Below are 14,580 nucleotides of genomic sequence, written 5' to 3'. Positions count from 1 at the left end.
CAAAGACAAGTTCAATCACATTCAACGGAGCGCTTTTTTGACTATTTTTTATGGACAAACCGTAGGCGACGACGTTGGATAAATGATACCAAATAGATATTCGCCGCTTCGCCATCTCATACACATTGAGAGTAATAACTGTTCACCTCGGAGCACGTATAAGGCGCAATGCAAGCCCCACCAGCCGAGAACGCCTGCCCGCCACACTGGCCATACCTAGCTATCGTGCCCGTCGGGGCTGCTGGGGTCTCCGTGATTGTAATCATCATCGATTGCGTCGTCGTTACGTAGAGAGTTGATACCGCCGTTTGGGTCATCGTCAACGTAGACGCCGGCTGCGTGTTGGAAACAACGACCGTGGCGACCTGAGTTGTCAGCGCCGTGTTGGTCACGACTGCGGTCTGGGTCCGCGTGACGTTGGCCGTGTCGGTGAGCGTCAAGGTTGTTCTGTTTGTGAGCGTAGTGCTGACCGTGGCGACAGAGGTGGTGAGGGCCGTGTTCGTGATTGTCTGGTGCTCGGTGGCTGTTATTGTAACGTTGAGTCTGTCGGTCTGCGTGATCACAGCTGTATTTGTGACGGTGCTGTGATCCGTGTTGGTAATAGTCAGGTTGAAGCGGTCAGTCTGAGTAAGATACGCCGTCCCTGTCCGAGTTTGATGCTCGGTGCTGGTGATCGTAAGGTTGAGTCGATCTGTTAGCGTTGTAACAGCAGTGTTTGTCAAGGTTTGATGGGCTGTCTCGGTAATAGTTAGGTTGAGCCGCTCCGTTCGGGTAGTAACTGCAGTGTCTGTTGTTGTTCTGTGATCTGTGTTGGTTATCGTGAAGTTGAACCGGTCTGTCAAGGTTGTAACTGCAGTATTGGTCAGAGTCTGGTGAGCTGTCTCGGTGATGGTCAAGTTAAAGCGGTCCGTTCGTGTGGTGACTGCAGTATTTGTCACTGTCTGATGCGCCGTGTTCGTTATCGTGTAATTGAACCTGTCAGTCTCCGTGACAGGGATCGTTTTGGTAAATGTTTGCAATTCAGTATTTGTGACGGTAAGGTTCAGCCGGTCGGTCTGTGTGGATGTCGAGGTGACGACAAGGGTATCGACATGCGTCTGAGTAATAGTTTGGACATTTGTATTCGTAACTGTAGACGTAGACGTTGCTGTATAGAGGGATGTAATATTCTCCGTGACAGTGGCTGTGCTAGTGACCAAAGCAGTTGCCGTGTTCGTCACGACCGCCGTGGCCGTATTTGTAACGACGTCTGTGATATGATCCGTAACTGATGCTGTATGCGTCACATGGGCTGTGGCTACTGCTGTCGAGACAACCCAGTAGGTTCTCGTAAAGTTCCAGGTCAAGGTTTGGACGAGGGTTGAGCGGATAGTGGCTACCTGGGTGACATAGCTCGTGTTGTAGACGACCGAGGTCTGCTGGACCCGTGAGGTGTGGACGGTTGTATCCGTCTGCGTGAGGGTGTGGGTCCAGTAGGTGATACTGTTTCCCTTGGATGGGTCGTTGCAGATACCGAACTGAGGCTGGCAGAGCTCATCACAGTAGTCTTGCGAATTGCCACACCAACCGTGCTCCGAGCAGCAGTCCCCGTATCCCGAGCCGGTGCAAGTTATCCCGTTTCCGCAGCTGCCGTCTGTCGAAACCTGTAGCTGCGCGCCTGCGCTGGCGATGGCGGCCAGGATTGCAGCAAAGATGCCAAACCGCGGCATGACTGGCAATAAGACAAGCGAGAACTGGACATCAAAGACATGTCAAGGAGACCGCCACAATCTCCACCAGCCAAGAACCGCCGTCATCGACGAAACCGGGGCAGGTTTAAGTACCTGCTTCCGTCTCTCGCTCATGATGGCCAGGGGCGGCTTGGATCTTGGCAATGGCCGGCGAGGACTTCCATGATCAATATGGAAGAATGCTCATCTCTTGGCAGCATCTTTCTGGCATGAAGAACCTGGGGCCTTCCCAAATAGCATGATCTGTTTGTAAAGATGTAGTATAGCTGTGCCCAAGTAACTGCCGCGGAGTAGTTATAACAGCAGCTATAAGGAACAGGCAATATCTTGAGCAGGGGTTCGGGGATTTTCAGCCGACCGAGGAGAGACGGTTGGGTGATGAAATAGTTGCATGATGCAGACAAGGCGAAGCTCAGTGGGGGTTGGCGCTGGCAGCTCGTGGGTCATATGTTTCTCTCGAGCTTCCATTTCTCCATGATTGAATTAGGCTGAAAAGGGAAATGCCCAGGCGTCCCCGAATCTCTGACCGTGGAATATAGTAGCCAGCATATAGTTGCTGAGCGGGCCGTAGAGAGCCACTTCAAGGATCCTCTATGCGGCCTGCATAAGCCTTATTAGCTGCCAATGCATCGGTTGAAAGCAGGAACGCAGGTCTAGATCAGATAAGGGTGACATGGCCATCTCAGGTACAGATCTAAATGAACTCAATGCAACGATGTCTCATGGCACGATGAGCATAGCTTTCTGCGAACTCGATCACGACAGTACCCCTCCGTGGGGTATCACCGTAGAGTCAAAGTGCCGGCTGGAAAAGCGGTGGGATCTGGTCAAAGTTGAAGAGAATGGGCTGGGTGAGTTACTCTCGCCTAGCTGCAGAACACGAAACTTGCTTGACAGAGTGGAGCTAGAATGCATAACGGCTGAGTCTAGAACTGAGCCTGCAGACACAACGAAATTTTGCGTGAAAATCAGGTTCGGCTATTTGGAAGAGTGTCGAGAATGAGGCCATCTCGCCGAGGCTGGGAGTGGGTGGCTCTCGGAAGGTGTTGGAGTAGGTGAATGTATATGGAGGGAGGGGCACAGGACTACTTTACTACTAAGACACTTAGGCGCTGCATAGTCACCTAGGTAGCTAGTTACCTTTCTAGCCCTGTGCCTAAGTTACGTAGCTAAGCCATGGCAACATTGACTCAAGACTCACGGACCACATCGGATAGGCGTAAGAATTCCGATGCAGAGACGCCTGATGGGATGCGTGGGATGCAATCCGGCATTTATTGCATTAGGAAGCGAAATGGAAAATGCTTGGTGTAGACCGTTGGTCACAGTGTCTGATTCGCTGATGGCTGTTACCCGACAGCACTTGACTAGTGAGGCACCTAACTTACTACATAGGTACGTAGACACCTTAAGTTAGGCACCTAGCTACGTAAATAAATTCTGTATTAGAGGTTCAGGTTGGCAGTGCCATTGGATGGCAGTCAAAGTAGGCAGTCAGTAGATGCGATGCACCGCCACATCATCTCTGCGGCGCCACACGCATGACGGAAGTTCATGCAACCAATTTCACGAGCTCCACACGCCACCCCGTCGTGTCGGGAGTCGAACCAGGCCCGCGATAATCCGAGGCTCATACCTAGTTGTTGTTTTCATGTTCATATCCTGTCAACACTGCCTGGCGACCTGCGACTGCGACCGCGACCGTTTGATGGTCTACCCTTCGATCCCCAGAAGTCGCCTCCGCTGTTCATCACCGGCATGAGCGGACGGCTTATAGCTGCGGCCGGGCGTCTCCCGTCGACGCGTTCGGCCGCCGTCCAAGCTGCTCGCCAGTACCACCACCTGCCGTCTGGCGGTCTGCTCCGCGCAGACGCCGCCGTACGAGCGACCCGCCGACGCATGTGGTTCGGCGGCAACGCCTTCCACAATGCAGTTATCGTCCGGAATGCCTCCTTCGCCCGCTTCCTGCCCAAGCTGGCAGCCAAGCTCATCAGGGTACCTGCCATGGCCGGCGGCGTCACCATCGCTGGGCTGGCCTGGGTGCAATATCAGGCGACGCAGGCCGGCAACTACGCCTGGGACGTCCTCACCACGGCGAAAGATGGCGTGTCCGGTACCGCGGCGACCCTGTTCGACGGCGCCAAGGGCATCGCCGACCAGACCATGAGGGGATGGCAGAACACGAAAGAGCAGGTCGAGCTGCCAGAATGGATGCAGAAGGTGCTCCGGTTGCAAGAGGAGGTCGGGACTGGAAAGCAGGGCGGCGGTGGTCCGGGAGGCGAGGAACCCCCGAAGCAGAGCAGGACCGGTGCTGCGGTGGCTGCCGGCGCCAGCGCTGCTGCGTACGGCTACGAGCAGTCGACCGAGGATGACCCTCGGAGCGAGGACGAGATGGCCAAGGACGACCAGATGATGGTCCTGACCAAGAAGATGATCGAGATCCGCAACATTCTCTCCAAGGTTGGGCAGTCGAGTACCCTGACGTTGCCATCCATCGTCGTCATCGGGTCGCAGTCCTCAGGAAAGAGCTCCGTGTTGGAGTCGATCGTGGGGCATGAGTTTCTGCCCAAAGGTTCAAACATGGTCACGCGGAGACCCATCGAGCTCACCCTCATCAACACGCCTGGAATAGACGCCGAGTACGGAGAGTTCCCTGACCTGGGACTCGGCAAGGTCTCGGACTTCTCCTCCATCCAGCGAACTCTGACCGAACTCAACCTGGCTGTGCCCGACTCCGAGTGTGTGTCGGACGAGCCCATCCGTCTGTCCATCTCGTCTCCCAACGTACCCGATCTGTCGTTGATCGATCTGCCTGGATATATCCAGGTTGTTGGCCAGGGCCAACCTCTGGCCCTAAAGCAGAAGATCTCTGAGCTTTGCGACAAGTATATCCAGGCGCCCAACGTCATACTGGCCATCTCCGCAGCTGACGTCGATCTGGCAAACTCAACAGCCCTCAGGGCGAGTCGCCGAGTCGACCCCAGAGGCGAGCGCACCATTGGCGTTGTGACCAAGATGGATCTCGTCGATCCAGTGCGAGGCTCGTCGATCCTGAACGACAAGCAATACCCCCTTCGTCTTGGATACGTCGGGGTTGTGTCTCGGATCCCTACCACCGCCGGCTTGTTCAAGAAGGGCAACGCCAACCTGACGTCTGCGATCGCCAAGAATGAGAACTCCTACTTCTCCGCTCACCCCCTCGAGTTTGGGCCGGGCGCGGATGTCAGCGTGGGGACTACAACCCTGCGCAAGAAACTCATGCACGTGCTCGAGCAGACAATGTCAGCAAGTTTGCAAAGCACAAGCGACGCCATCCAGCAGGAGCTTGAAGAAGCGACATACGAGTTCAAGGTTCAGTACAATGATAGACCCCTCTCTGCAGAGTCATATCTTGCCGAGAGCCTCGATGCCTTCAAGCACTCTTTCAAGCAATTCGCCGGCGACTTCGGACGCCCGCAGATGCACGAACTGCTCAAGAATGAGCTCGACCAACGGGTTCTTGATCTACTGGCAGCGCGGTACTGGAACAAGCCGGTGCATGACCTTTCAATTCCTATCCCAGAGCCGGACAACCTGGCGGATCTGCCAAAGGCGGACCCCGATTCTCCGTTCTGGCATCGCAGACTTGATGCCTCAACCTCGTCTCTCACCAAACTCGGTGTCGGAAGACTCGCTACAAACGTGGTCGCAACATCAATCCAGTCACACATTGACCGGCTCATCAACCAGTCGACCTTTGTCAACCACCCCTTTGCGCAACAGGCCATCACGGAAGCAGCCTCGAGCATCCTGAATGACAGGTTCTACAGCACCAGCGACCAGGTCGAGAACTGCATCAAGCCCTTCAAGTTCGACATTGATATGGAGGACCGCGAATGGGCCCATGGACGCGAACACGTCCAAGGTGTGCTCAAGAAGGAGCTGGACGCATGCGAGGGCGCCATGAAGGGCCTCGAGACAACTGTTGGCGGCAGAAGGAAGCTCAAGGAGGTCATGACATTCGTGGACAAGGCACGCAAGGGCGATGTCATTATCGAGGGTGAGAGCTCGAGCGGAGCCGGAGGCTTCAGCGCTGCTCTACTCGCTAAAGGTGAATAATTTTCTGGCCCCCCCCCCAGTCTCACGGCTTGGCCAGCACTAACAGATTCCAGGTCGGGAAGCGGTTTTCCTCCGTGATCGTGCCGACATCATCAAGATGCGTATGCTCGCCGTCAAGTCGAAGCAGTGTGCCAACATGAAGAACAAGTATCACTGCCCCGAGGTTTTCCTGGACGCCGTGGCCTCCAAGCTAGCCTCCACCGCAGTGCTCTTCCTGAACGTCGAGTTGCTGTCTGAGTTCTACTACAACTTCCCGCGCGAGCTGGACACTCGTCTTGGCCGACACCTCTCCCCCGAGCAAATCGAGACGTTTGCTCGAGAGGACCCCAAGATCAAGAAGCACCTCGAGGTCATTCGGCGGAAAGAGCTGCTCGAGCTTGTGCTGGAGAAGATGCAAAGTCTTAGACAACTAGAAGGGCTGGAGAGAGAACGAGCCAAGCAAAACAAAAAGCCGAAGGCCAGCGAGAAGCAGAAGGGTGGCTGGGGTATATTCTGAGTGCGGAGTGCATAGCCAGCGCACAGGGCCTTGATGAACAAACATATGTCATGATGGGTTACGGAGTTCAGGGGTTTTGCAACTGGATGAGACTGGTTGTTTTTTTGAGCAATCACTGATTATCGAGATATCACATACTTGCGGAAAGTACTCAGCTCTACGGAGATAGACTTGGATCCCCCCCCTTACTATTTTTATAGGCCTTCTTGTGAATATGAAGTTTTCCATTTGTCTTGAAAGCGTGGATCGAAGCCCTCGCAGGCTGAATGGAATCTACGTAATGACATAACCGACAAAGTAGAGGGAATCTGATCAAATGGCGACTAGGGGCCTTGAGTCTATCTGGTGTCTTTTCTCTTAAAACAACAGTCTTAAGTGGCTCCAACGAATTGCCCGCTCGCCCAGCGGATTGTGGTTTCCAGACTGGAGTGTCTCCAGGTGTAGGTTCCCCAAGCACGTTATAGTGCCCCCACGTGACAGGGCGTCAAGGCCCATTGACACCCGAGGTCTCTAGCGCGTTAGTGGGGTCTACCTCACGTCATTCATCACTTGGTATCGAGTATACCTCGCTTGGCTTCAGACCGCATCAGTCTTGTGATACATGCTCATTAGATATGGCGAGTTGTACAAAGCGCATCTTGATCCAACTGCCTAGTGGCTAACACCTTGTCAGCCCCCGAAACGGAAACCATCCGCCTCCGCGGCCCCCAAGGAGCGGCAGTCCAAGCTCGCCAAGGAGCACAACATCTCAGCGCGCGAGGAGGCCGAGATCAAGGAAGCCTTCGCGCTGTTCTCCGAACCCATGGACGGCGAGAAGGAAGGCGTTATCCCCATTAATGATGTACGGCGCGCCATGGTGTATGTATCTCCTATGGCCCAGCATCTACCACTCTGAGCGACGTCGTACGACTGACACATGCCCCTCGCATGCTAGCGCCTTGAACCTGGGTCCCACGAAACCCGAGCTCAAGGACTTCGTGTCCATCCTCGACCCGGACGACGAGGGCTACGCGACGTACGAGCCGTTCCTGGCCATCTGCGCCCTGAAGCTGCACCAGCGCGACGACGACGCGACGGACGAGGCGCACGCGGCCGAGGTGGACGAGGCGTTCCGGCTGTTCACGGGCGGCGCCGAGGGGACCGACACAACGCTGACGTTGGCGCACCTCAAACGCGTAGCCTTGACGCTGAAGCAGGACGTGGACGAGGCGCTGCTGAAGGACATGATCCTGGAGGCCAACGGCGGCGCCGGCGTGGGGAAAGGGGTCGGACGGCAGGACTTTGAGCAGGTTATGCGGCGGGCTGGCGCTTGGAAGTGAAGGCACGATGGCAGTGCCTCGAAGTTGGGGTCTTTACGAACCATAAACAGTGGGCGGTTGGGATGCCAATCTCAGCCCTACTCGACGCAGCGAGACCTGGCCGTCTACTCCATGTCACGCCCAGTTGGGGATTTCCTTGGTGTGGTGGTCTCAGAGGCGGCAAGAGCCGCGGCGTCGCGGAACGATCAGAACACCACTGCGGCGATGACAAACATACCGTCATGAAACAGGAAGCTGGCGAGCGAAAGAAGATGTAGCTTGGGGCCATGGGAATATGTAGGCATTGCGCATATTCCAACACATGTTTGGTCATGCCAAACAATGGCAACACCGAGTCTATCTACGGGCTAAATCCCGATATGAGAGAAAAGACATAGCTTGTCCGTTTATGTTATTGAGATCTTCCAGCACTCGGGCCGTATATTCTTTTTGTCATTGACCAATTCAGATCCCTCCCAAAACGCCGAAAATGCCAATGAGTTTGGCTGCCGCGGCCTCTTCTCTAGAAACCACCTTTGAGGTGGAGCGGGCTTTGTGCACCAAGGTTTTGGCACAAGTTTTCTTTTGGAAAAGGGCCTACCGGCAAGAGATCAAGGCCTCTCTACTCAGCCGCCGCCGGTTTTTCTGTTTCTGCCGGCGCAGAGGCTGCCGCCTTCGCACTGGCTGCAGCAGCCTCTTGGGCTCTCTTTTGTGAGTCGATGACGGCTTGCAGCTCCGGCGGTGCCTTGAAACCTGCGTGGTCAGAGTGCTTCTTGTAGAAGTAGTTGTCGGCTTTGGGCTGCAGGTTCTCGGGCAGCGACTGCAGGACAACATCCAGCAGGGCATCGATGGATGCCTGTTCCGACGAGTGTCGGTGCCAGATGGAGATCAGGTGCGAGTTGAAGCGCACGGAAAGGCCTACGCCGCAGAGCTGGTCTCCTGTTGAACCGAATTAGTGATCCGGCCGCAGAAGCAGCATCACGACCTCCAAAACTTACCCTTTGCCAGCACGCCCTCCAACGTCTCGCCGATGGCCATGACCTGGATGTGCCTCCAGAATTCTTGGGACAAGCCCTTGGGGACCCGGAAGGTCCAGCTGCCTCCCAACACGTTGCGTCGATCCTCCCACACGGGCATGATGCCCTTCTTGAACAGGTAGATGGAATCGCGCATGGCCATCTGCTCCACGTTGATGTGGTTCTCATAGCGCCAGAACTCGGCAACCGATTTGATGTCCTCGCCGAGCTGTTCGAAATGCACTTGATAGCTGCCGTCGTCCGTCTTCTTCTGGTCTTTGGCCTGCCTGTCGCCGGGTTCTGGGGTTAGCACTGGCTTTATTCTAAAAACAACGAAACAAGGCCGTGGCCTCGGGCTGCGGGAGGGGGGGATTGGGGCAAATCGCTGCTTACTTGTCAAAGTATAGCACCCAGACGTGCTGCGTGGGCAGGCGCATGGCTTGGAACATGTTTGCCTTTGCGCCAGCACGCTGCTCGGCGGGCGAGCTGACATTGGGGGAGTTGGGGTCGCTGCTCTGGGACAGCGAGGACAGTCCACTGGTGAACATGCCCAACCTGGGTCTGCCTGGTGCCGCCATCTTGGGTGTCTGTCTCCTGTGTGTCTAGGCAACCCCTGGACTGTTGGACGCAACTGGCCTGGTAGCAAGAGGCGACGAAGCTGGTATATCTCGTCGGACCGATAGAGAGCTGCCGGTCCTTTATAGAGAACGAGGGCCGAGGATCAGGTCGAACGGCGGCTCGTCCCGGGAAGCTGCACGAGGGTACGTCACGGGCTTCTTCGACTAGGACGTCGTGGGTGATGCAGTCTTGCAGGTGCGGAACAAAGACCCTTTGGTGCGTGGTGGGGGCTTCTCCAGGGGGCGTGGCAGGAGGGGTCGGCGGAGCGGTGAGACGGGGAGACGGGGAGACGGGGAGAGGGTGAAGAAAGAAGAGAGCGCGCCCAGAGGTCAAAGACGCAGGAAGATACAAGTCACTTCCCTTCGCGGCCGCGTTGTACGGGTGTCATACGTTTCAGCATGCGATGCCGAATGAACTCACGATTGAGGAGCTGAAACAACTTCACGGTACTCGTCGCCTGTGGTGGGCTACTTTCGGCCCCCGGGTCCCTGTCAGGGGCTAAGTCTTAGCTCTGACGGGCAGACCCATCCACTACCTAGGGTCTACTGTGTACGGGTCTTGGAGGGGGCACGGGGGGCCACATGGACGACTAAAACCGGCCCCCAGAACAAGGATGGCCGCTGATCCCCGGCACCCAGGCCCTGCCAGGCGCCGCAAGACAGCAACGGCTCGTTGGTCCGTTGGCCAGTATTCAGCGGGCTGGCGCCGGCTAGGGACCGCTGCATGGCGCATGTCTTGGGTGAACCTGCGAGTCCCAACGTTATCTCCCGTACAGCCGCTTGGGCGGTTGGCCCTGGTTGCCTGCCTGGGACCTCTGATGGACTTGCTGTGCAGTGGACAGTACTCAGGTACCCACTCGACCACTGCGAGGTCAGCGTCCGCGCGCGTGTGCCAGACCTGGCTGTGGAATGGAATGGTACCAGCAATCAGCGATTCACTGCAAACGGATAGGGATTCAGGACTGTTTGAGTTCGGACGATCTAAGCTTTCCGACCCCACATTCACTCTTTAAGTCTATATCCAGCCCAAGGTAGTTCTCACTGGCCTGGCGTTACCCAGGTAGGTACTGAGCACAATCTAACCTGTAATTCCAGTGCGGGATAACTCTTCAAGGCGTCAGAAATAGCTAGCTTGCTGAGTTGAGGCAGGCTATACCGTGTTTACTCCAGGGGTTGTCTTACAGTCTCTGAACTCGCAATGCAATCGGCATGGGAATAGTAGCCTGTTGCCAGCCTTTCCTAAAAATTCTTGCGAGCACAATCCACACGTTATTTAATGCGCCGGGTGGTACCTGGTAATCATATTATCGTACTCAGTTAAGCCAATGGCATCCAGTAGCGCGTTGAAATGTTAATACTTTCATTGGCAGACCATCATTATTTGGCGGATTGCTGACGGCTGTGAGACTGCCAACGTGTATACAACCTGGCTCACGCTATGACTATCGCTCTATGAGGAGCCTTCATCAGGTTAAGAGAGTGGCATATAAACAGACTACACATTTCCTGGCCGGCACCGTTGCTGGGAGGCTCAAGAGACATCCCTGCCTAGACTTTCTAGTAGTGCAACTTCTTTCCTTGGTATTGGGAATCGGAATCCAAACATTCTCCACGAAAATTTCTCAAGGCAGACATACTAGGATGAGAGATGCCACCGGTAATCACAGCGTACAAGCCTCGCTTGAGCACAGAAACCAATCACCGTAATTTCGCCTGCACGATGCATAGCAGCCTACGCAAGCAAAACGCGCCAATGCGAGACAGAAAGCTCGCCAGAATGTCAGTATATAGAAGAAAGCCCTCGAATTGCCTTGCATACTTGCCCCGGCTTAATACAGCCCACTTACTTAGCTGTGCCGCGTCTGATATCCCCACTTGACTTTGGCCATCCCCCACTCCACCACTCAACTCTAATCGCTGATCTCTAATCTCTAATCTCTCAAGCGATTCGGGCACTGTTATGTCTATACTATGCTTCCGAGCGGGCTTAAACGCGCCCCTTTCAGAGTATTGCCCCGATACCTACAGCACTTCGGCCGAATACTTGGTCATACTAGGAGCATGAGCGTGTTCCAACACACGCCACTCAATCAGAACGAGTCGATCAGACTTTTGCTCCTTCATCCCTCAGGGACCCATCACGCCGTCCTCCGGGGCTCTTTATGTCATTACAACTTGAATGATCACTATGGCGATATCCGAGGAGGATATACGGCCTTGTCATACGTCTGGGGCGATGCCGAGAAGACTGAGATCATGCTGCTCGATGACAAGGAGTTTCAAATCACCGCAAACTTGGCCGAGGCCCTACGGAACATTCGTGACGATGTAGGGACTTACCATATCTGGGCGGACGCACTCTGTATCGATCAAAGGAACATCTCAGAGCGCAATACGCAGGTTGCCATGATGGGTGATATCTACTCCAGCGCGATGCATACGATCATATACCTAGGTCCTCTCACAGCTGAAGTAGATGCCGTGTTCCGCGCCGTCATGTCGAGAACGGTACTCCAACGGTCCAAAGACTCGGAAGATCCACCGGCCGGAACCAACGCTGGGACAATACCCTTGGACAGCAGCCACGAGCATTATATCGAAAACGTTTCCCGACCTTCCTCGACCCCGGAATTTGCGTCAGCCGTGGCAGCAACCTCTAGTAGTACTTCCAGAACTAGGGCATTCCCCAGCAAATCCGAGGGGTTGCTTATCCAAGCCGGCACCGAGGACCTGCTGACCAGGCCCTGGTTCAGACGCGTCTGGACGCTGCAGGAGCTCGCATTGTCCAATTCACCGTGGATCCAGTGCAGTCGGAAACGGATTCGGTGGGCTGATCTGTGCCGCCTCTTCAGGCTCGGCTTCGATAGAACTGGCAACGACAAGTACTTCAGGCCGCCCAAGGGAAAGCCGCACACGAACTTCAGATCCATGGAGTCCATCCGGGCGAGTTTTCATGAGCCTCTCTCAGATTCCCGCCATTTTCGGCCACGACAGCTGGTCCGGATTCTGAAGGATCGACAGGGCAGCCAAGCCACAGATCCTAGGGATATGCTGTTCGCGCACATGGGCTTGATTGCAGACCAGAAGGACGTAAATAGATACCTCAAGATCGACTACACCGCGAGTATATCAGACGTCTTCGTCGCAGCCGGTCGCTATGCATTGGACAAGTTTTGCCACGTTTCCTCTATAACAGACCGAATATCGAGCTCACCGCTAAGGAGCCATCTCCCGTCGTGGGTGCCTGACTGGGGTATAGACTCCCCATGGCACCAGCTACCTCCACTTGCATCTTCTCCGCCATCAGGCCGGTCTGGTCGGGAGCTACTGAGAGACGTCTTGGTGTTGGGGCGGTCTGACAGTCACACCATAGCCTACGTGACTGACTGCCTGCCGCCAGCGTTCGAGTACCCGAAGCAATACAGCAACAAAGTCAGGGAAACCACTTCGAATGCAAAGTACCTCAACTCTGAGCATATCATAGATCTGTGGGCAGCATTCATAGAGCCTCTAGCCTCCAAAGACCAGGCCGAGATGGAGCACGATGTGGGCAGTGGAGGCTCATTTCGTATCAACAAGACTTACAGCGGAGTGAATGATTTTGCAGAGGCGCCGTATTCCGACTTTGCCGCGGCAAACCCACACTCGCCCTTCTCTCTGAAGTCGCGGCATCACCTAATGTGTGAGTTCTTCAGCGGAGTTGACTCAAAAAGCCGTCAGCCGCTGAATCACAACGGGTGCCGACTGGCACGGCTGGAGAACGGGGTCATCATGATGGTGCCTGCGCAGACCAGGGCTGGGGACGCCGTCGTCCATTTGAGCAACCTGTACAGAAAGGTCGACGTTGAATCATCGCACGACTTCTACTCCAGTGTACGAGAGTCTCATCTTTTTGTCATTCGGCCGCTCAACCTGGACGGGCAAGCCAGTTTAGACGCGGCAGTGGACAAGCATTTCCGTTCGTTGAGGGCAGCCCAAAGAAGAGGGGACATCAAGATTGAACGGCCCGAGTTCGCTGAACCTTCAATTACTTGGGAGCTGGCAACGCAGCATTGCTCTCTGATAGGAAGAAGTATTGGGGATATGGCCCTCGAAGAGACTGATTGGTGTAGACGAGAAGGAAGTTGCCATCAGCAGGATGACACAGCGGACAAAAAGCAGGAGGTCTATAGGGCACTCCTAGCAGCGATCCATTAGTATAATTTAGAAGGTTTTGCCCTAATTGGTGTTAAGATGTACTGTGGAATCCGGTTGCCGAGAAACAGTATATGCATATCCTGTGCATTTCTCCCAAGTATTCTTCTCGGTTGTTAGCTCTCTTCATCGAACGAATCTGCTCTTGAAGCCACACGCCCACGTCCTTCTGTTGAATTTTGAATTATATGCTTTCATTGCTGTACCAAACCATCGATATAATTGTACCCCCCTGGCTATGTATGCACCAGCCTGTTCATCTCAAATTTTCGACCTTTAGTACCTTGACTCTCAAATCTATCATTCGATCCAACCAACAAGGCCCGAGAATGACCATTCTCTCCTACCCTCTCCAAGTAGAATAAGCCCAGAACGCGTCAACCGCCCAGAGCCCAAACTCTACACTCCACTTAGTCCACGTACGCTGGAAAGCCAAGCTGCCCCAAACCCACGGACACAACACAGCCGGAAGAGAAACCTTACCAGGAGGGGGTTCAGGCAAAACATGCTTATATTTAACATTTTTCTCCCGTGTCCACTCACCAAGTAGCGCGGGAGTAAGGGAGGTGCCGACACCGATTGGGGGGGTGTTCGGTGGCGGTCACCTGAACTTAAGCTCTTGACTAGGTATGTTATCATCTACGGGATCAGGAAAGGCACCCGAACCGAAGACACCGTCCACGGTGCAGGTACCTAGGTACGGACAGGAAGGTTTATCGTTACCTGAGTCTAAGGTTACACAGACAGTCAGCGTTTACTGTATTTGACGCATCAGGCGCGGGCTCTTTGTTTTTTCCCTCTTCCCTGTCCTGCAGCAATGAAGTGCGAGCAACGAGACACTGTTGGTAGTTGCTCAAGTTTGAAGTTGGGCATTTGGCCCCAGTATGACATATTAAACGCAATGACAGCCAACGGCCGCTCGCTTGGCACGGAACACAGGGTCAACACAATGGTGTACTTGATCTTTCTTCATTTTGCAATATAAAAGATACAGAGGTGGACTGTCACGAGGTCGAGTTCTGAGAAGCCATTATCTGCTGTGGGCTTCGGATGCCCCCCTGAGTTCCTATCTCCAAGTGCCTCTCTAGTCTGAGCATCCCGCTGGGTATTGATCCCGTTTTCGCTCATACT

At 54.7% G+C, this 14,580-nt stretch overlaps 4 protein-coding genes across 4 annotated transcripts; 2 read left to right on the top strand and 2 right to left on the bottom strand.

Annotated features, from left to right (window-relative positions):
- Window positions 1-116: 116 nt before the first annotated feature.
- On the bottom strand, window positions 117-1,709 carry JN550_010391 (uncharacterized protein; the record flags this gene model as incomplete). The annotated part of the gene is made up of 1 exon (XM_049308640.1): window positions 117-1,709. One exon carries the CDS (start codon window positions 1,707-1,709, stop codon window positions 117-119), a length of 1,593 nt encoding a protein of 530 aa, XP_049167671.1.
- Window positions 1,710-3,488: 1,779 nt separating this feature from the next.
- JN550_010390 (uncharacterized protein) lies at window positions 3,489-7,643 on the top strand (the record flags this gene model as incomplete). Its single annotated transcript, XM_049308639.1, has 5 exons — window positions 3,489-5,820; window positions 5,882-6,313; window positions 6,652-6,764; window positions 6,998-7,182; window positions 7,259-7,643. The coding sequence occupies 5 exons, from the start codon at window positions 3,489-3,491 to the stop codon at window positions 7,641-7,643; spliced, it is 3,447 nt and encodes a 1,148-aa protein (XP_049167670.1).
- A 601-nt stretch (window positions 7,644-8,244) lies between these two features.
- On the bottom strand, window positions 8,245-9,216 carry JN550_010389 (uncharacterized protein; the record flags this gene model as incomplete). The annotated part of the gene is made up of 3 exons (XM_049308638.1): window positions 8,245-8,561; window positions 8,621-8,925; window positions 9,032-9,216. The coding sequence occupies 3 exons, from the start codon at window positions 9,214-9,216 to the stop codon at window positions 8,245-8,247; spliced, it is 807 nt and encodes a 268-aa protein (XP_049167669.1).
- A 2,100-nt stretch (window positions 9,217-11,316) lies between these two features.
- On the top strand, window positions 11,317-13,452 carry JN550_010388 (uncharacterized protein; the record flags this gene model as incomplete). Its single annotated transcript, XM_049308637.1, has 1 exon — window positions 11,317-13,452. One exon carries the CDS (start codon window positions 11,317-11,319, stop codon window positions 13,450-13,452), a length of 2,136 nt encoding a protein of 711 aa, XP_049167668.1.
- Between the last annotated feature and the right edge of the window lie 1,128 nt (window positions 13,453-14,580).

The sequence above is a fragment of the Neoarthrinium moseri genome, assembly GCF_022829205.1.
Source record: "Neoarthrinium moseri strain CBS 164.80 chromosome Unknown scaffold53_Wmoseri_CBS_16480, whole genome shotgun sequence".
Taxonomy (NCBI): Eukaryota; Fungi; Ascomycota; class Sordariomycetes; order Amphisphaeriales; family Apiosporaceae; genus Neoarthrinium; species Neoarthrinium moseri.
Note: the sequence above shows the minus strand (reverse complement) of the source record. Positions and strands in the feature narration are given on the sequence as shown.